The following is a 20,645-nucleotide window of genomic DNA, read 5'->3' as shown; positions in this document are numbered from 1 at the left end:
TAAAATGCTAGGCTGGTACTTTTGCATCAGGCTGGGTTAGGCTATCAGTCGGGGGGAGAACTGTTCTCAAAAGGATACAAAATAATTTAGTGAGGCTTAGACCCTGGAAAGTAAAACTGTTCTGACAAGGCATGTTTGAAAATGCTTTTAATGCCTTTTTAAGTTAATAAAATGGGGTTGGGGACAGGAAATCTGTGTGGTCCTGATTTTTTTAAGTATATCCCTCAAACCCATGAGCTTACTTTTTGATAACGTGGTGGCAACTTGCAAGATCCTACTTGATAGTGCAGTCTGTATGCCTTGTTGGTTTCCAGTGATTTGTACCACCTGCAACAGAAGGAGAAGCCCCATACCTGTGCCTATACTAGCCTGGACCACTAAAATTCCAGGACCAAAAAAACCCCTAGTTAACTATATTCTCACAGGAAGGAGAAGTTGCCATTAAAGCCAAAAATATTATCATGTTCCAGAAAGAGTTAGAGACACAATGTAGAAATAAGTAGAAGACATTCTACAGCTAAGACAGTTAAGTCTTAAAATTGTTAAAATTGGTTTTTAAGCCTCAACCTAAATCAGATTTCATATAGACTTAAGATATCACAACTAAGAAACCAAGTTTGTAGTTACCCTCTGTCTATAGTAGATAACCTACTAGTTCAGTTGAGAAGGGTAAAATATTTACTTAAGCCAGACTTAGTAAGGTCTATTGGCAAATTTCATCCAAGGCACCCCCCAAAGAGAAAGCCACTTTTACTACAATTCAGGGGCTGTTCTAGCTTCAAATATACCTTTTGGTAGTAATAGAGCTCCTGCAACTTTTCAGAGATTCATGGACAAAATTCCTTCATGCTGGAAGAGGTACTGTGAAGCATATCTGGACAATATGCTTCACAGTACCTTTTATGTATTTATTGATTACTGGTATTATTTATGATTTTATTGAATCTTAAATTGTTTTTATTGTAAACCATTCAGGGTCCCCCGTGCGGGGGAGATGGGCAGTCATAAAAATATGATAAATAAATAAATAAAATATCTGGACAATATCTTTATTTACAACTCTGTTTGGAAGAATATCTGCAGCAGTTGAAGAATTTATTTCCAGTCTTAAACACCAGACTTAACTGTCTATCTAACCAAAGATTACCTGGGATCTTCTGAACTGCATTATCTAGATTATATAGAGAGCCAGGAAGGAGTTTATCTAGAAGGAAAGAAATGTCAAGTTATTCAGCAGATGCAGCCTCCAACCACCAAAAAGGAAGTAAGATCAATCCTGGGATTGGTGGGATACTATAGATGGTTTGCTCCTCACTTTTCCACCAAGGCAGACATCTTCACAGAGTCAACCAGAAAAAAGGAGCCTGATAAAGTTCACTGGTGTCCTTTGCTACTGTGAAGAAAACTTAAAGGGGAAATATACAGGCACCTTTCACAGTCTGCCTTGAGCACTGTTTGGACTTTCCTAAATAGTGCCCTTATATGGCAGTGGGAAGGGACATGGGATCAAGCTCACCACAACACTCACCCTGAAGGGTGCTCTGCTGTCGTCTCCAGTCACAGCTCAAAATTTGTGAATCCCACGGCTGACACCAATTTCTGTGGAATCAAAACGCAGGACGGAAAGCAAATAATCAAGGCTAATTGCTGTATTTATTAAACAGTACATACTGGAAGGGATCCCGCCAAAGGATAGTGCGAGATACTCCTGCAGACAAAAGAAATGCACTAATATTTATACATTACAGAAGGGAAATGATGTAAGCATACATATTCATATGATAATGCAGGCATACATACATATTCATAAGTAAGCAGAAACCCCCTGTTCTTCTGCTATCTGCTAACTTCAAAGAGAACAATTGTTTTACTGAAAAGAAACAGGTGGGGGATGCCAAATGGCAGGAAGGAGGATACATTCTTCCTTGGCATCTGGAGACAGATTCATGGGTTGCCATGGGAATGTCCAGATAAGGTTTGCAACAAGTTGGTGTGAAAAGCCAGCTGCAAGGCTCAAAGCAAATTCCTTATGTTTCAATTTGGTTTAACTGGTCTCATTCATTTGAAAACTTATTTTCCTCACCCTACTAAAACATAGTTAAGGATCCAACCACCTCACAGATTCTAAGGTTATGACAAATCAATAATATCTGTTTTCACATATAATTAATATGTGTACTTCCTTGAAATTTTCTTCAGAAAATAGTGAGGGGGGTTCCTTCCATCATTCCTTCTGCCCTTCCTTTTTTGCTTTATCTCTCATGCAATATTTTTAATTTAAGTGTGGATGTGTATATACATACACACATACACATATTTTTAATGCTGGCTGACAAAAACAGAATTACTGTATAGAACTATAACCCATCATCTGCTTTCCTGGTGAAAAAGTATCTCAAGGGTTGTGTGCATGTTCTATGCATGTTCCTGAATGATGCTATTATAAGTTGTGCTATTTTGACTTTGGGCTGGTCTGGAAAATAGACAAACTGTCATTTCCTCAGGTTGATGTTATAACTTATTTTCAACAAAAAATTTACATAAATCAAAGGAAATCCTGAACATAAACTTAGCACCAGCTCTTCTTGCCATTAGCACTCCATACACTGATATTTTTAAACAGTTCCTCCTGTAAGAATACCTTCTGTAACCTTACATGGCTCACCTGAAAGCAAGCAGTCTGCCTGTCTAGTTCTCTAGCAATCTATTTCAATTTATATGGCTGCCTACCCACAAGATATTCTAGACATCTAACAACATTAATACCAGCAAAAAATACAAATAAAGAACTTCCAGGAAAAGAGAGAACTTTAAAAAACACACACATACACTGTAGTGCCAGGGTCAAAATTCACTTCACATAAAGCTACTACTACTAAATCACTTACAACGGCCCTCTTTTTTCCCCCATTTTTTAAAAGGAAAACTTATATTACATAAGATTTGCCAGGACAAATGTACATGATACATACCAGTCAGAGGCCAATTCTAGTCTGTTATGTGGTGATTCTTATCACATGGCTAGAAACAAATTTGCTTTAATCCCTTAGCAAACTGGTACAGATATCATTTTAGCGAGGATACCTCCAAACAGGTTTTGCTCTTGGAGCTACTTGGAGGTCTGATCTATGTTCACAGTTGTCCTTTTGGTTTAGCAGCAGTGCCTATCAGAGGAGATGTTTCCATATGAAATGCTGAAGTTCTGTGAAGCTTATGGTGAATATAATTTTCCTTGCCTCTCATAGTTCAGCTACCAAAGGATCATGCTGAGACAATATTGTGGAGTTCTTGGTGCTCTCTGAGCTTGGTTGTTTGCTTGCAGACATTTCATTACCCAATTAGGTAACATCATCAGAGTCAGTGAGTGTGGGGTTTGCTGCCTGTTTATATGCTTGCCCTGCCAGTTTTAGTGTGGGTATAGTCCTCCTTGATGGTTCCTTGATTAGAGTATTGAGCTACAGATATTCCCTTCTATTGGGACAATACTATTTCATGAGTCTTCTAAATCCAGCTGAGGGAAATTTTCTGTAAATTTTCTCCTCTTAGAAACCATTCAACATTGGCTTTGTTTTGCAAATCATATCCAAATGCACACAAAATTAATTTTGATACGAAGGGCATAATAATTTTCTTAGGGAGCACTCAACTGCAAGGTCAGCAATTGTGAAGATTTTTGCAGATCACCAAACCAACTGCTTTTGAGGGAGTGGCCAACAGAAACATTGGTCCAGAATATCCACACACTAGGGTGAATGAGTTAAGGAGCTGTGTGAACCTCAAAATATATCTGTCATGTCCAGTTCCCGGCCAACATATAGTTGATATCAACACAAGATAATAATAATTGAGATCAATTGCCAGAATTTCTCCCAAGAAACTTTGATGTTTTGATTCAACTCATATAAAGATATTTCAGAACATATCATATTTCAGATATGAGCCTAAATATGGACATTTGTTGGGGTATTCAAAAAAAAAGCTACCTTGCAAAAAAAAGGTAGTTTTATGAGGCTTGTTGAAGAGGACTCACTTTTCACACCTAGTATGAATCTCTCAAGGTTATTTCATTAAGGCCTCTCTCTCCCTCTCTTTCTCTCTCTTTCTCTCTCTCTCATATTGTGCCTGTTTATTTCTTAATCATACTGCATTTTAACTTGACGCTTACTGTAACTGTACATCAGTATATGATGGGAATGAATGTGGATTAAATACATTCACTGGGATACATAAAATCTGGGACTTGAAATGTCACTGTGCTATCTCTTGTGCAAAACCACTGAAGACTAAACAAATACATCCCAAATGTAGGGTAGAGCATATTACATCCTTCTTGAGCAGACTTTCTTCCTATCTTTCAGGTTTCAGCATGATAAAGAATGGTCTATTCTCAGGATTTGGCAAGTCTGTTTTTTTTTCAAGTCATAATAAAACCATTTTTCTGTTATTTAATTAATCAGTTTCTGTGCCATTTACAATGACAAAAGATAGAAGCTTACTCAAATCAAATGGCAGTACTTAACCACATCTGAAGAAACTATAATAATATTAAAAGAATGGGTATTGCATCCTAGCTTACAGGCCAATAATAATAACAAATAATTAAAAATAATTTTACAACAGTATTCTTTATAGTTACTGTAAAGCCAAACAGACAACATAAACTTTGATTTTCTAGGTGCTTCTCCTTTACTGTCTTCACATTCAGTCAGTGGACATTTTTCCCCACAAATTACCTCACATTCAGTAACAAATAATACAGGCTGAAAAACCAAGCAAAATGCAGCTGATTTTTAATTCCTTACCCAAAAATAAAACACTCCTTGAATTTCCTGGGAATAAGAACTGCACAGGATCATACCAAAGGCCATGGAGCCAACCTGTTCCCATAGTGCCTAGCCAGGTACCAGCAGGAAAATGACCAACAAGGCCATGAGGGCAGGAATACCATCCTGCCATATTCACCAGCAACTGGCACTAAGAGCCTTACAGATATGGGAGGTAATATAAGCTCCACTTAGACCCTGACAACCATATTCTGCAGTCATCTAGGGCTATTTATTCTTAAATCAACAAAGCACTCAAAACTTTTTTAGTTAATAAGTACATGTATGTACCTGTATGTATATAAGTTCCTCTGTGTATGCTCCCAGTATTTGGGAATCTTGTCAAACCATTTCCTCTGTTATAAATACTGTTTCTTAAAATATGGAAAGCACTGTAGGCATTTTAAAAAAATAACAATGGTGAATGCAGCCCTGTGCTTGGTTTCTAAATGTCTGCATTCACTGGGGAAAAAAGACCAATGAAAGATGTGGATTGAAAACATATATCCCCGAACCTAGAGAAGATAACAGGGAAAATTCATTAGCTTGCCTTTGGGTAAATTGATATTTAGTGACCAGCCACAACCACTGTGGCAACCACTTTCTTTTATCAGCCATGAGATAACTCTTAAAATGTCAGCTATGCCCACAAAAGTCCCAACAGGCTGGGGATTTCTGTGCTAGATTATGACCTTGGGGTTTTTATGCTATTATTTGTAGTAACAGAGTAGTTTTAAGTATCCTTAGGCAAGAAAGGAAGATATAAACCAAATATATAATAAGTAATAATTTGTTCCATGATTGATAATCAAACGTAGGGGTACCATGGGAATGGCCTGTGTATAAGGTGCTTGTTGTTTATTTGTTCAGTCGCTTCCGACTCTTCGTGACTTCATGGACCAGCCCACGCCAGAGCTTCCTGTCAGTCGTCAACACCCCCAGCTCCCCCAGGGACGAGTCTGTCACCTCTAGAATATCATCCATCCACCTTGCCCTTGGTCGGCCCCTCTTCCTTTTGCCTTCCACTCTCCCTAGCATCAGCATCTTCTCCAGGGTGTCCTGTCTTCTCATGATGTGGCCAAAGTATTTCAGTTTTGCCTTTAATATCATTCCCTCAAGTGAGCAGTCTGGCTTTATTTCCTGGTTTGATGTTCTTGCAGTCCAAGGCACTCTCAGAATTTTCCTCCAACACCACAGTTCAAAAGCATCGATCTTCCTTCTCTCAGCCTTCCTTATGGTCCAGCTCTCGCAGCCATATGTTACTACTGGGAATACCATTGCTTTAACTATGTGGACCTTTGTTGTCAGTGTGATGTCTCTGCTCTTAACTATTTTATCGAGATTTGTCCCAAGGATTAAACGTCTTCTGATTTCCTGACTGCAGTCAGCATCTGCAGTAATCTTTGCAGCTAGAAATACGAAGTCTTTCACTGCCTCTACATTATCTCCCTCTATTTGCCAGTTATCAATCAAGCTGGTTGCCATAATCTTGGTTATATCTACCTTATTTAATCCCAAGAGGATATGTATATTTTCCTTCATTAGGTTCCTCTGCCTAAATGTATTTTGTTTTAAACATAATTGCAATGGAAGTTTAACTCTTACAACTTCTCCACTCCACAAATAATGTTTGATTCACTTATGTTCCTTGCTGGCAATTATCCATATTCTCTATGCAATGTGCAAAATCCCCTAAAGTATAAATTCAACATATGCACAGTCAGTAATAATACTAGCATATACTGTAGTTAATACAATCAATTTTGTACTGAATTGAATTGACAAAGCCAAATGCCTTCTTCTCTTCCTTTTCAGCCAAATCAGCATTTTCCAAGCTGTATTGCAATGCTTTAAATTTGCTTGTTAATTTTACAGATTCGAAATGTGGTCGCCAATCTCTGTATGGACAGTAAGCACGGTGGAACAGGCACTGAACTCAGACTGGATATATGTGTGAAGGATGGTTCTGAACGGACATGGTCACATGAGCAGGTATGCTGGGTCAGCAAGTATGTTTTAGGGTTGTTTTATTTTTTCATGCATTGATCACACTAGAGGCTCTTCTTTGTGGTTAAATTTTTAAAAAAAAACATTATTCCAGGCCTTGAGTTGGGAGAAAAGTAAGCCAGCATAACTTGCACTGCTCCAATAGCCTCAGTGACAAGGCTGGTAATTGGTGCTGTCCAACTGCAATTTTAATGTGGGACAATTTAAGGCCAGCAATTGGAGGATTTCCCTTGCTGCATTCCCCTCCCAGTCAGTACCACATGCCAGTGGGAAAAACAATTATTGATTGCTATTTTTAATGTACCTGTTGAGGCACACTTGGGTGAGAGTGGTTGCTGGGGATGGCAATTTTAGCCATCTTTCAAATTGCTCAAGGGGTAAATTACCAATGTGGAGACTGGCAGTTCAGCAGTGCAGAATATTTCTGAGCATTGGTCTAGCATTCTTCAGAAACAGTGCTGGACCTCTTTGTTTAACTACATATTTAGTGCTTTTTGGAGGATAGGCAAACCCATATCTAGAAAATTAGCCCAGTATGTAGATATTATTAAATATGCAGGAGAAGGGTTAAGGAGAGCCTTGGAAAACTTCATTTCATTCCAGTCAATGCCCCATGTCTTGCATGTGACCCATCAGTCAAGCACAGACTGAAGTTGAAGGGAACTATCAACAAGTGCTGCAAGGCACTAGCAGTGTTGACATGAAATGGCTATAGCCAGAAACACCCAATATATTCTATATTCCTCTAGTACTTTTCTGACCTGTCACTCAGGCTTACAAGGTAAACAGGCAGAACTCCTATCAATTTCACCCCAATGTCTATATCAATGCTGCAGGGGAGTGGCAGTGCTGGGCTGTTGATCACCACAGCTAGCAACACCCAGAAACAGGCCATGGAGTATGTAAAACGGTGTTAGAGTAGGAAAAATGAAATAAGCAATAATGCCAGTAGAAAATATACCCATGTAAAAACATTGTTGGGATTTTGCAGAAGTAGCAAAAAAAACTGCAATGTGATCTGAGGGGAGAGTTACCTCTGTCCCCATTGTCATGGTCAGATCACGCCCTGGTGGCCCTGAGATTCTCTTATGCTGACCCACTTCACAGGGAGGCAGGACCCATTTGACTGGTCTGCCCCCAGCAACTGATGGACCCAGTGGGTTTTCAGAAGGAGCTGAGAGTTATACCCAAGGATCTACTGCATGGTCCAGTGGAGGTCCTGGCCACAGCTTGCAATAGGGAAGTGGCTGGGGCCTTGGACAGGATCACACCTGTGCGACCTCTCTTGCCACATCCAACCCGACACTCCCCATGGTTTACAGAGGAGTTGAGGGTTTTGAAGAGGGTTAAGAGATGTCTAGAGTGCCACTGGAGGAAGACAAAGATCAAATCTGACCAAACACAAGCAAGAGTCACTATTAAGGCCTACCTTGTGGCTGTAAGAGTGGCGAAAGGTCATTTTTTCTCCGCTCTTACTGCATCTGCAGAATGCCACCCGATGGCCCTGTTTAAGATCACTCATTCCCTGTTGGGGAAGATGGGCCCAGTGTCCCACCTACAGGGACATGCGAAGGAGTTTTCTGAGCATCTGCAAGATAAAATTGCTCAGATCCAATCCAAGTTGGACTCCAAGCATGAGGCACAGTCTGAGGAGATGCCAAGGAAACATATTGACCCAGTTATCTGGGAACAGTTTGATCCTGTTGGACTCGACTAAGTGGACAGGATCCTCCGGGCTGTCAATGCCACCACTTGTCATCTAGGCCCATGCCCCTCCTAGCTGCTGAAGGCAGCTGGAAGGTGACATGTGGTTGGGCCCAGGTGATGGTTAATACATCCTTGGGAGAGGGAGTGTTCCTGGCTGCCTTTAAGGAGGCGGTGGTGCACCCCCTCCACAAGAAATCTTCCCTGGACCCTACTGTTCTGGACAATTTTCATCCTGTCTCCCACCCCCTCTTTTTGGGGAAGGTGGTTGAGAAAGTGGTGGTGTTGCAGCTCCAGAGGATGCTGGAAGAAACAGATTATCTAGACCCTTTTCAGTCAGGTTTCAGGCCCAGATATGGGACAGAAACAGCATTGGTCGCACTTATGGATCATCTTTGGTGGGAGTGGGATGGTGACAGTGCATCCATCCTCGCTTTTCTTGACCTCTCAGTGGCTTTTAATACCATCGACCATGGTATCCTTTTGGGTTGGCTCAGGGAGCTGGGGGTGGGCAGTGTGGTTTTGCACTGGTTCACCTCCTTCCTCCAGGGCTGGTCCTAATCAGTGGTGATAGGAGATGAGAGATCCGACTCTCAACCCCTCCTGTGTGGGGTTCCGCAGGGTTCGGTTCTCTCCCCTCTCCTATTTAATATCTATATGAAACCACAGGGTGAGATCATCCGTCATCACAGGATGAGGTATCATCAGTACACTGATGATACTCAGTTGTATATCTCCATCCCAGGTGAGGTAAGTGATGCTGTGACTGTCCTCTCTTGGTGCCTGGGGGCTGCGGGGGTCTGGATGGAGAACAACAGGCTTCAGCTGAACCCTGGTAAGATCCCTGGCTGTGGGTTAACAGCTCTTCTGTATCCAGGAAATTGTCATCTTTAGTTCTGGATGGGGTTGCACTGCCCCAGACAGACCTGGTGCGTAACTTGGGGGTCCTTCTGGACTCACAACTCCTGCTTAAAGAGCAGGTGGCAGTCGTGGCCAGGAGGGCCCTTGCACAACTTCATGTTGTGCACCAGTTACACCCTTTCCTGGATCGGGAGGCCCTTCAAACAGTCACTCATGCCCTGGTCATCTCCCACATAGACTATTGCAATGCCCTCTACATGGGGCTACCTTTGAAGAGTATCTGGAAGCTACAGCTGGTCCAGAATGCGGCCACGCAGGCAATTCTTGGCGCCCCAAGATCAGAGCATGTAACACCCTTGCTGCGCAAGCTGCTTTGGGTACCAGTTTGCTTCTGGGTCCAATTCAAGATGTTGGCTATCACCTTTAAAGCCCTACATGGCATGAGTCCTTTACCTAAGGGACCATTTCATCCCCATTACATCAACCCGTCCCATCTGATCATGCAGAGAGGGCATGTTACGGACCCCATCAGCTAAAGAACTCTGGTTGGCAGGGTCCAGGAAGTGGGCCTTCTCTGCAGTGGCATCCGCCCTTTGGAACATTCTGCCACCGGAGATCAGGCTAGCCCCATCCCTTTTGACCTTCAGGAAGTCCCTGAAGACCTGGCTCTGCTGCCATGCCTTGGGTGGGGAGGGGGGTAGTCATTTATGGGGATGGCTGTCACCTTAGAGTGCTCCCCCTGTATTTACGATCATTTGTAGCCATCTGGTTTTTTTCTTTTTTCTTTTCATTTTTATATTGTATTATATGATGTTTTATTATGATTATGGTTTTCAATTTTTAACAGACTAATTTATTGTAAACCACTCAGAGTCCCTCTGTGGGGGGAGATGGGCAGTAGTATAAATTTGAGAAATAAATAAATAAATTTGGGATGGAACCAGGCACAACAACAAACCAGCAACAAACAGCTAGCAGAATCTGGCTCTCTTTCCCAGTTTAAAATTACTGTAGTACCAGTACTATTTTTAAGGTCACTGTAGACCACTTTACAAGTCCATTAAACATATTTTTAAAAACAGGCCTAACTCTTTTCCAGAAGAGTGCTAAACCTGTGTGTACATAGGGTGTCTGGCATTATGGACGGAGATGCATCTGTGGGAGTTCGATGTTCAGTCTTGTTGGAAGCTCAAGCCAAAATGGTGATGGAGGGCAATGCTCAATGACCAAAGGGATTGGGGTATGCCTACAGTAGCCTCAAGAGGCTGGTGCAAGCTGAGTGGAACCCAGGCCATGATCATGTCATTGCCATCACTGTCAGTGAGACATCACTGGTGTTCATACACCAAGTCTTCTGTCAGAAGGAAGACGAAAACACTAATTTATAATTGGAGAGCTAAAGACAAATTTAAACTGCCTCTGCAGTAAGCCTGAGAAGAAACAAAGACAGCATCATGAGGATATGTCCTCTTAAAAGTGTTAATGAGACACCTTTGTCCTAGATAAAACATGTACATCCTCTCTGGTAGTATTATATATTGAAAAGTTGTGTTTTGTTATGAAAATGGTCTGGAAGAGCAAAATGTATGAAGTTGGTTGGTAGTCCTTCAGGTTTGAAGAAGACACACTTGTGCAGTTCGTCTGTAGTTGCTCTATAGCTAAAATGCCATTTGTGAATTGATATAAAATGTGTGTAACATACTAAGTTCTCTGTAGGAGACATATTAATGAAAATAGAGATAAAAATGAAACTGAAATAAAAGGTTTGTGTCTTTTTAACTATAGACAAACATTTGGCAAACATTGGACAAATCCTTCCCTTTTTTGCTTCATGAAAATGAAATATTAGTTTTGCAAATTGCAGGTATTTTAGATCAGCATAACTTTTTGAATTGTATTGCATTATTGGTTCACTAAGGCAGATTCCTTTTGATAATAACTATTTTACTAAGACTGTCTCTTCACTAGTGATTTGTACCACCTTGTAGGGTTAAACAACCATTCTGTTTGCCAATGTAATGAAGAAAGACCCAACTTATATTACCACAAAGATTATTGGGTAATTATATAAAATACTATAAATCTCTAGTGAGGAAATGGCCTACAGCAACATTAGTGTAATATATTTTGGTTAACAAGACCCACTTAAATATCAGGGAGCATACACAGAGGCACTTACAGTATATAGTACATTCAAGCAAGTTTTTGACTTCTGCAAGGAACATATTCATGCTATTTCAGCTAACTGTTCAGTAACCAAAAACAGAAGGGGATCCAGTATGGTGCGGTAAGGGTGTTGAATAGGAGTGGGAAGATCCAGGTTCAAGGTGATATTGAAACATGGACATTCATTGGCTGACTTTCAGCAGTCACATTCAGCCAATGTGTGTCACAGGGTTTTTATTGGGAGATAGATTAGAAGTATGGTATATACTAGCTCAATTCCTTTTTTTTTTTTTTGCTTTTCCTGCAGATTAATTTTGATTTACTCAATATATAGATTAAAGCTCAGGAAATTAACTCTTGTAATTCATCCTGAAAAAAGATATTCCCAGACCAGTAACTTTTTTTCCTAATAGGCCTACATTTTTAATTTGAAATCTGTAATTCCCCAAGATAACAGCAGAGAGCAGTGCTAGACAAGTAGAGTTCCATGTTGGACCAATGCAGGAAAGAAAAATAATCTTTTTTTTTTTTAACAACTGGAGATTTTGAGATTCCAAAAGCAGTGAGACAGAGACCTTATCAAAAAGTAAACTGAGAAAGAATGATGTAGATAAAATCATTTTTCATTTTACAATGCAGTTTACATTCAAATTCATATCAAATGGTTATCCAGTTATGTCATTCGTTTTTTTTATTTTTCAGCGAAGGAATTCTGCAGCTATATGCAGTATAATGTTGTTCCAAAGTTGGTCAGAAACAATGTTGATTTATATTTCTGATTTAAAGTAATGTATAATAAATATAACAATTCTGTCCTTGTTCAAAAGGTTAAAGAGATCTAGATTAAAGATATAGCTTTGTTTGTTTGTTTGTTTGTTTAAAATGTATTGACTACCTCAGTCCACCAAGAGCTCTTGGCAGTATACAAATATAAAACAGAATAAATAACTTAATTATCTAATAACAGTAATACAACGCAGCAAAATCATTCTGGTGTTGACAATGCTACACAGTCAGTCTTGAAAGGTCTTCCAAAAAAGCCAAATTCTCATGGAAGACCACAAGAGTAGGAGCCACCCTTTCCTCCTACTTGTTCTGTAAGATGGGAGTCCACACAGATAATGGCCATTGTCAAACATCCTCCCATCACACCTCATAATAGGAATGGACCTTCAACAGATGCCCTTTGGTGTCTAAACTGGGTAGGAAAAATCTTCCTGGGAAAGGCAGTATCTTAAATACCAGGCCCTGAAATATATAGGGCTTTATACATAGTTACTAACACCCTGAATTTCACTGGAAGCTCAACAGTAACCAGGGCAGCCCTCATAGCATCTGTATAACATGGCAATATTAAGATTCCCTAGTATGTACATAGGCCATTAAATTTTTAGACCAGCTGAATTTTCCAGGTGACCTTCAAGGGAGCCCTATTTACAACTAATAATAGTAATCCTCTTGTAAGATAACAAGGGCATAAGTGACTATCCTCAGTTCATCCTGTTCCAGGCAGGAGTGCAGTTGGTGCAACTAACCAAAACTGGACAGACCTTCTTGGCCCCCTACTCCTGCAGAAGGAGCTGTGAGCCCAGAAGGACCCCAAGTTGCAGCCTACCCTCCCTAGGGGAAAACAACACAATTGAGAGTCAAAGTGCTATTATCCTGGAAGCAGTATGTTTCTGAATTAACATCCATTCCATCTTGTTTGTGTTAATTCTAGCCTATTTTTTTCCCATCCAGGCCTTGACAGCCTCCAGGCACTAGGTCAAGACTTCTGAATCCACCATTTGACACAGGTAGACATATAAATCTAATATCATCTGCATGTTGATGATACTTAACTCCAAACCAATGGATGACCTCCCCTAATGACTTAATGTAGATGTTAAACAAGATTGGAGAAAGAACTGAACTCTATGGCACCCTTTAATGGTGACTCACGTTCTGACTTCTCTCACCTTATCTCTACCAGCTGAATCTACGCACTCAGTGTAATAGTATGTGGAATGACCAAGACTGATGTCAGCTCTCCCAGGTAAAACAGACAGAAAACATGACCAGATAAGCTAATTCTACTTTATTGTAAAGCTACATTAACAGTATCTTGCAAGTCTGAAAATACAAATCTCCCATCATCATTTTAACAGCGTGATACATTAGGGTGGATCCTTTTTAAGTTTCATTCTTTTCCCATTATGCAGCTAAGAACTCCTCCTCCTTTTATCTGATCGTTCCCTAGGCAGCATCTCTTCCACTCATCCCTCAAAGTCATTTCCACATACTGTTACACTCAGGAGCAAAACCATAAAACAGTGTTTCCCATTACCAAATCTCATAGGCATTCTAGAAGGATGCCATGGCTGACAATATCAAAGGCCGCTGACAGATCCAGCAGGACAAGAATAGTTATACTCCCTATCCAAATCCTACCACCAGCCACCTGAGAGCAACCAATACAATTTCCATCCCATGTCAGGTTTGAATCCAGATTGCTATAGATCCAGATTATACTCCAAAATTCTCTGTAATTGCCATATCATCATTTTCTCAACAACCTTCTTCAAAAACAAAAAAGGGCTGATATATGAAGTTGGGCTGGTATATGCCCATTGAAAGTGGATCCAATACTGGTTTCTTGAGCAGAAAGAAGTCCAGTGTTCCAAAGCAGCTGGAACTATCCCTTCTCTCAAAAAGGTGTTGACAACCTCCTTAGCCATCTTAATCAGTCAGTTGGATGAGGGGACCAATCCACTAACGCAGATCTGACCTCATTAAGAACTCTGTCTTATTTGTTGAAATCCACAAGGTCAAAAAATCTTTAACATTACATTGCAAGTCATCATCTCTTCAATTTCCATCCACTCTAGCTTCCAAGTGATTTTAATCCATGAAATCTTCACCCAGCATTGCATTAACAGAATCTTCTAAAAATATTTGGAATACTCAGAACAGTACAGATGTTTGATATTTCACAGATGCAAAAAGGGTCAAAAAATAATCCCCCTTTTCTGCCCTTAATTGTCATGGAGTAGGCTCAAATTTGAACCAATACTCATGTGTGAATGTATTCACTCTCATTTTCGGCTAGCATTGCTCCAGGCACCTCTTCACTTGCTTCATTTCCTGAACCTTCTCACAGAACTAAGCAGCCATCTGAGATCAGCAAGCCATTAGAGTCCTCTCAGTAACAACCCAATTTAGTGCCATGGTCACCACCATATTTCAGAGGTTAACAAGACATTCAGAAGAATTACCCACCTAACCACTGTGAAATTCCCACCATATGGAAACCTTTCAGGTCCATCGGATGCCTGGGGTGGGGCTTTTTTCCTCATAGAGCAGCTGATCACAAGGAAGTGATTCATACCCCCAAAATACCAGATTACATTTCAGCTGCTCTGAGGTAGAGCAGACCCAATGGATGACCAGCTATGTGGGCCAGGCCATTGAAGACAGCCCATAGTTGTCATGACAGCTATGAATTCCCAAGCTGAGGGGAATTTAAAATTGCCAGCCCTAACATTTGAAGGTTGCAGAGATTGTTCAATGATTTTGTTTGTGTAAAATATTTCTGAGGTAGCTTCTGTAAAGATATTAACCTTTTCTGAGCCTGTCCCTAGAACGTGATGGTATCAGAATGCCAGCCAGATTAAGTAACTCTACATCTTAATTGAGAATAAACCAGGTCAATTGACATGGTAACCGATTCGTCCTAAACTGAATAATTTGAGGCAGTCTAGGAGTAAATATAGAATTGGGTAACATCATGGCATAATAAAATACAGTAAATCAGATTTGGCTGACCTCTTTCAGTTCAAGTAAAGTAGTGCATTCAGGATCTTAAGCTCAGATGAAATAATAGAAAAGCATTCTAGTAGCTAGCATTTTAACCCCGACAAAAATGGATATGAGTATGAAATAATATTCATATATTTGTCATAAAGGGTCAGTCAGACAAATGTTGTTTATCCATGTGTACAGAAATGCAATTAACTTCCATGGCCTGTATTTCAGATTGCCAGTCAAATTATAACTGTCAGAGGCTCTCCACATTCGATGCAAATCCTTCAGGTGAACTGTAGACATATTTTTTGAAAAATGCAAAAACTTCAGGGAGCTGCTTCACTTCAGTTGAAGCCTCAGTTGAAGTAAAGAGGAACAACATAGTACTTTACTTCACCCATCAGAAGCAATTTCTGCACCTCTGCAGTGCAGGCACTAAAGTCACTTTCCACAAGGTAAGCCAATTTCCACTCAAGGGAAATCAGCAATACTGATTAAAGGGCTGAGGCTGAATGGATCTTGTTCTTGCTGTGAAGTGCTTCCTTGAAGTAAAGCATAGCCTCTTTTCTGTTCAGCTTGCTGCATCTGGATGGAGTATATCCACCTTGGACAGCTCTACTGTGTAGATTCCCCAGCTTGATATATTTCCAAAGACAATGTACATGTTTACTGCTTTGATTCAAATTCAATTTCTTATGGCAGCTTGCAAGAAAGCAATAGAATAACAACACTACACTAATATACTAAAGACACTTTAAAGATATTTAAAGACCTAAGTTAATAAAAATAAATTCTGTCGCAGTTTTAGAGCCACAAGGACAAAGGGTTGTATATCAGGGTATCTTCCGGGAGAGTTCGATAATTGGAAACTAGGACTGAAAAGATTCTTGCCCTGGCTACTAAACATTTCACTATGAGCTCTGCCACTCTCTATCCCACTGGGTGGTCTTATTGTCCCTAACAGAGCTTAAACCTAAGTTCATGAACCTAATTCTCAATTGCTGCACTTTACAACTCTTGGGGTGGAAGGATAGAGGCATGGCAGAAAGTGAGCCCCTTAAGAAAAAAGAAGTGTGGCAATACATGCATAAGTATGTATTCTGTTCAAATGTCAAGGGGACAAAAAGAAGGAAAACAGAATAGTTTATAACAGTTGCCCAGGAAGTGGGACATATAAAAATTTACCAAACATTGACACTGCATCAATGTCAGGGTCAAGTGATCATCAGCAGAGGGACAGTTAGGCTGAAGAGACATGGTATTCTCCATTTGTGGTAGATATCTTTTGGCAATGAGTTACCCAGAAATGGTGTTAGAAGATGATAGTGTCATTTTGGCCAGTTGTCTTAAAAATAACTGTTTAAAATTCTTATGGAATTTTAAAAGTTGAAACCAGTTTTTCTTGGAAGCAGACCAACCGTGAAGCTGTTTGGGACCTATGCTGTGCTCAGCGTGACTGATCCTGAATGGATCAAGCATCAGGCATGGGAATCATAAAGGTAGCATCTAATTATGTAGTACAAAAAGCCCATGAATACTGGGCTGTTGTAAATTGTTCCAAATTTAGGCAGTCCAAATCCCTTCTAAGTCCTTGAGATATTGCACCTATTACAATGCCTCAGTAACAATAGATAGCATTGAGGACTTTGTTTTCCAAATTTTTGCAATCCTTATTTACAGATTTTGTTTTCTGTATTTTTTTTTCAAATTCCTTGTCTTCAACATTATGGTCTCTTTGAATGGCTATATCAGCAAACCAACTATAGATCTTTTCAATGACAGTTTTATCTGGTGTGTTCCAGGTATTGATCAGTCTGAATTTTAAAACCCATACAACTGCTCTACTGTACTACTCTACTTGAGCTGCTGGATTCTGTTGCTGGACTGATAGTTGAGATCCTGAGGCTTGTGGTTCTTAGGGATTTCAATTTACTACCCAGTGACATTAAGTCTGGGACAGCAACTATGGACTATTAATGTTTCCTACTGCAGATTAAGGTTACTATAGTAACTAATCATTTTGGCCGGGTGAAGAGATTGAATTTGATTGTCTCCTTTTCACGGGCTTGATGGCTGCATCGCCTGGGGGGAGGAACCTGCCCAGACTTGTTTTAGTTCCTTTTTTCCTTTCGTGCAGGCATGTAGAGAGAGTCAGGCTGCCCTCACTGAGAGCCAAGTCCTTTAAATATGTTTTGCTTTCGTTTTGCTTTCTGTAAATAAATTATTTTTATAGAAATGCCTGGTGTGTGTGACTTTTCTGATCTCTCCTGGGCCAAAGGCTTTCCCAGCAATCTGCCAACAGGTTATGTGCCCAGTAAACAGCCCAGTAAACCCAGAGAGAAAAGAGAGATCAGCTCCACACCTCATGCACAATTTAAAGGCAGGTAGCAAAGACCTGTGAAGATTTTCTTTGGAGCCACCTGGAGATTTTCCAGCAACTGCCGGTCTACAGGACAAAGAAGCCAGCTGAGGTGACTTGCAAAAGAAGGAAGAAGCCATGGCTACCTCCCAGCCCTCAGCAATGCCTCTGGAGCGCCTATCAGAGACCAACTATTTGAATTGGGCCCTGAAGATGGAGATGTATCTTCGCAGAGAGAATCTTTGGCTGCCAATTGGTGAGCAAACCCCCCAAAATCCCAGTGCTGAATGGGAGAGACAGGATGAGTGGGCTAGAGCCACCATTATCCTGGGAGTTGAGGACAATCAGCTAGTCCACGTGTGAGGTATGCAGTCTGCAAAGCAACTTTGAGAGACTTATATGTAAAGGCAACAGCAGGGAGTAAAGTTACCCTGACAAAAAGGCTGTACAAAGCCCACCTTGCAGAAGGAGATAGCCTTCCTGGGCACCTGCATTATATTCAGCAGCTGTTTGTTGAGTTGCAGGAGAGAGGAATGGAATTTACACCTCTCACAAAATCCTATATCCTCCTGTCCTCACTAAATGAAACGTGAGACACACTGATTTGTACCCTGGAGGCTATGCCTGAAACAGACCTCACCCCATCGTATGTTACACAGCGCTTACTTGCTGAATGGGAGAAGAGAGAGGAAAGATCCCACCCCCATCTCTTCTGGAAAGCTGCAATACCAGAAAACAAGGGAAAGGAAGGGAAAGGAAGCTGAGGCCACAGTGCTAGCCAGCCAGTGATGCTTCACCTGTAGTTCAGCTGGACATTTGCAGAAAGACTGTGCCTTGAGACCCAAGAGTAGAAAGACAGAGAAGAAGAACACAAGGGCAACACAGAAGAAGGCTCTTCAGACAACCCAAATTGCACAGGTTGCTGAGAAGGGTAATTCTGATGTATGGGTGTTAGATTCTGGGGCCAACTGTCATTTATGTAATTGTAAAAGCTCTTTTGTGTCACTGTCTAAAACTGAAAGACAAAGTGTATCTTTGGCTGATGGGTCTGTGACCAAAATTATGGAACAAGGTGACTTGTATTTATCCTGCTTGGGAGAAACTGTAAAAGGTGTGTTGTATGTGCCAAATTTACAATCAAACCTTTTATCTGTGACACAATTGGCTGCAACAGGGTATGTCATAACATTTAAGAAAAATGGTTGTGAGATACGAAAAAATGGAAAATTGTGTGCTACTGGTATGTTAAAAGACTCCTTGTACATGGTGCAAAATGCAAGGAAGCCAAGCTGCAAGGCTGCAGTTGGCAACAAGCCATATCATGACCAATGTGTACACTTGATGCACAGGAGATTTGGTCATGCTAATTTCAAATATATAGCACAAATGCCCCAGCTGTGTGCTGACCTAAAGATAAAACCCTGTGATAAATACTTAGACTGTGTAGTTTGCAAAGAATGCAAAACACTAAAAGCTCCTGTGAGTAAGCACAGTGACAGAGTTACAACTAGACCTTTGGAAATTGTACACTCTGACATTATTGGTTCCTTTTGCTCCAAGTCTTGGACAAGCAAGGTATGCAATGACCATCATTGATGATTTCTCAAGATACACATTTATCTACATCTTAAAACATAAAGATGAGGCATTTGAGAAATTTAAAAGTTTTGTGACATGGGCAAATGGAAAATTCCCTAGGCCTGTATCTGCACTCCAATGTGATAGAGGAGGAGAGTACCTTTCTCACAAATTCAGAAGGTTCCTAATGGAAAAGGGGATAGAACAAATTCTTTCTAACCCTTAAACCCCTCAGCAAAATGGTGTTGCTGAAAGAAAGGGCAGAACCTTGCAAAATGCTATGGAATGCATGCTAAAAGATTCACATTTATCTTTTAAGTATTGGGGAGAGGCCATATCTACTGCTTGTTATGTACAAAACAGATTGTATAACTCTGTGATTCAGGACACTCCATTCCATTTGTTGTATGGTGTGAAACCAAAGGTAAACCATCTTAGAGTGTTTGGTAGCACTGCATGGGTTCACATTCCAAAACAGCAGAGAAGGAAAGGAGGCCCCACAACAAGAAAGCCATCTTTGTTGGCTATGAACAAAGCCAAAGGACCTACAGGTTCATAATGGGAGAGAAATTAATAATTAGCAAAAGCGCTTCTTTTGGTGAACAAAACTGGGGGAGATTAAATTCTAGCTCTCCAGTTGATCTGACCACCACAAGAGAACAGCAAGGACTTGCTGATGGTGATATTTTGCCTGATGAGGACATTAAACCAGAAAAGCAAACTGAAGATCTGTCTGATGAAACAGATGCTTCTCAGGAAAGTGATAGGAGTCAAAAATTTAAGCCCTGTATTACCTCGCAGATCTCAGAGAAGTAATAAAGGCGTTCCTCCATCACGTTTTCAGGCTGAAACAGTAAAGGCTTTTCACATATTCACAGAACCTGAGTCTTTAGAACAAGTGAATGCTTTACCACCGGAGATTGCACAAAATTGGCATTCTGCCATGCAACAGGAATTAGCATCCTTGAAAGAAAATAAAACATGGAAACTGGTAAATCTACCTCCCAATGAATGCTGTCTGGGTTGTAAGTGGGTTTTCAAACTAAAAAGGGATGCTGATGGAAAAATCCAAAAATATAAAGCAAGGTTGGTCACAAAAGGGTTCACTCAGAGGAAAGACTTAGACTTTGACAAGACTTTTGCACCAGTTACTAAAGGTGAATCAATTAGATTACTGTTAAAAATTGCTGCACTCAAAGGGATGTCAGTTCACCACTATGACATTCAAACTGCATTTCTCTATGGTGATTTAGACCACAAATTATACATGCAGCAACCCACTGGCTATGAAAAAGGGGAGAATCTAGTCTGTGAACTGCAGAAGTCAATCTATGGGTTAAAACAAGCTGCTAGATCCTGGAACC

At 40.5% G+C, this 20,645-nt stretch overlaps 1 protein-coding gene across 1 annotated transcript in view; it reads left to right on the top strand.

Moving 5' to 3' along the window:
- GALNTL6 (polypeptide N-acetylgalactosaminyltransferase like 6) overlaps nucleotides 1-20,645 on the top strand; it is a 564,011-nt gene that overhangs the window by 520,500 nt on the left and 22,866 nt on the right. Inside the window, exon 10 of the mRNA XM_063310251.1 lies at nucleotides 6,699-6,815. Within this exon, the coding sequence (XP_063166321.1) occupies nucleotides 6,699-6,815 (117 nt within the window). The remainder of the gene's footprint in view (nucleotides 1-6,698; nucleotides 6,816-20,645) is intronic.

The sequence above is a fragment of the Candoia aspera genome, chromosome 8 (genome assembly GCF_035149785.1).
Source record: "Candoia aspera isolate rCanAsp1 chromosome 8, rCanAsp1.hap2, whole genome shotgun sequence".
NCBI lineage: Eukaryota > Metazoa > Chordata > Lepidosauria > Squamata > Boidae > Candoia > Candoia aspera.
This window is presented reverse-complemented; position numbering and strand designations above follow the sequence as displayed.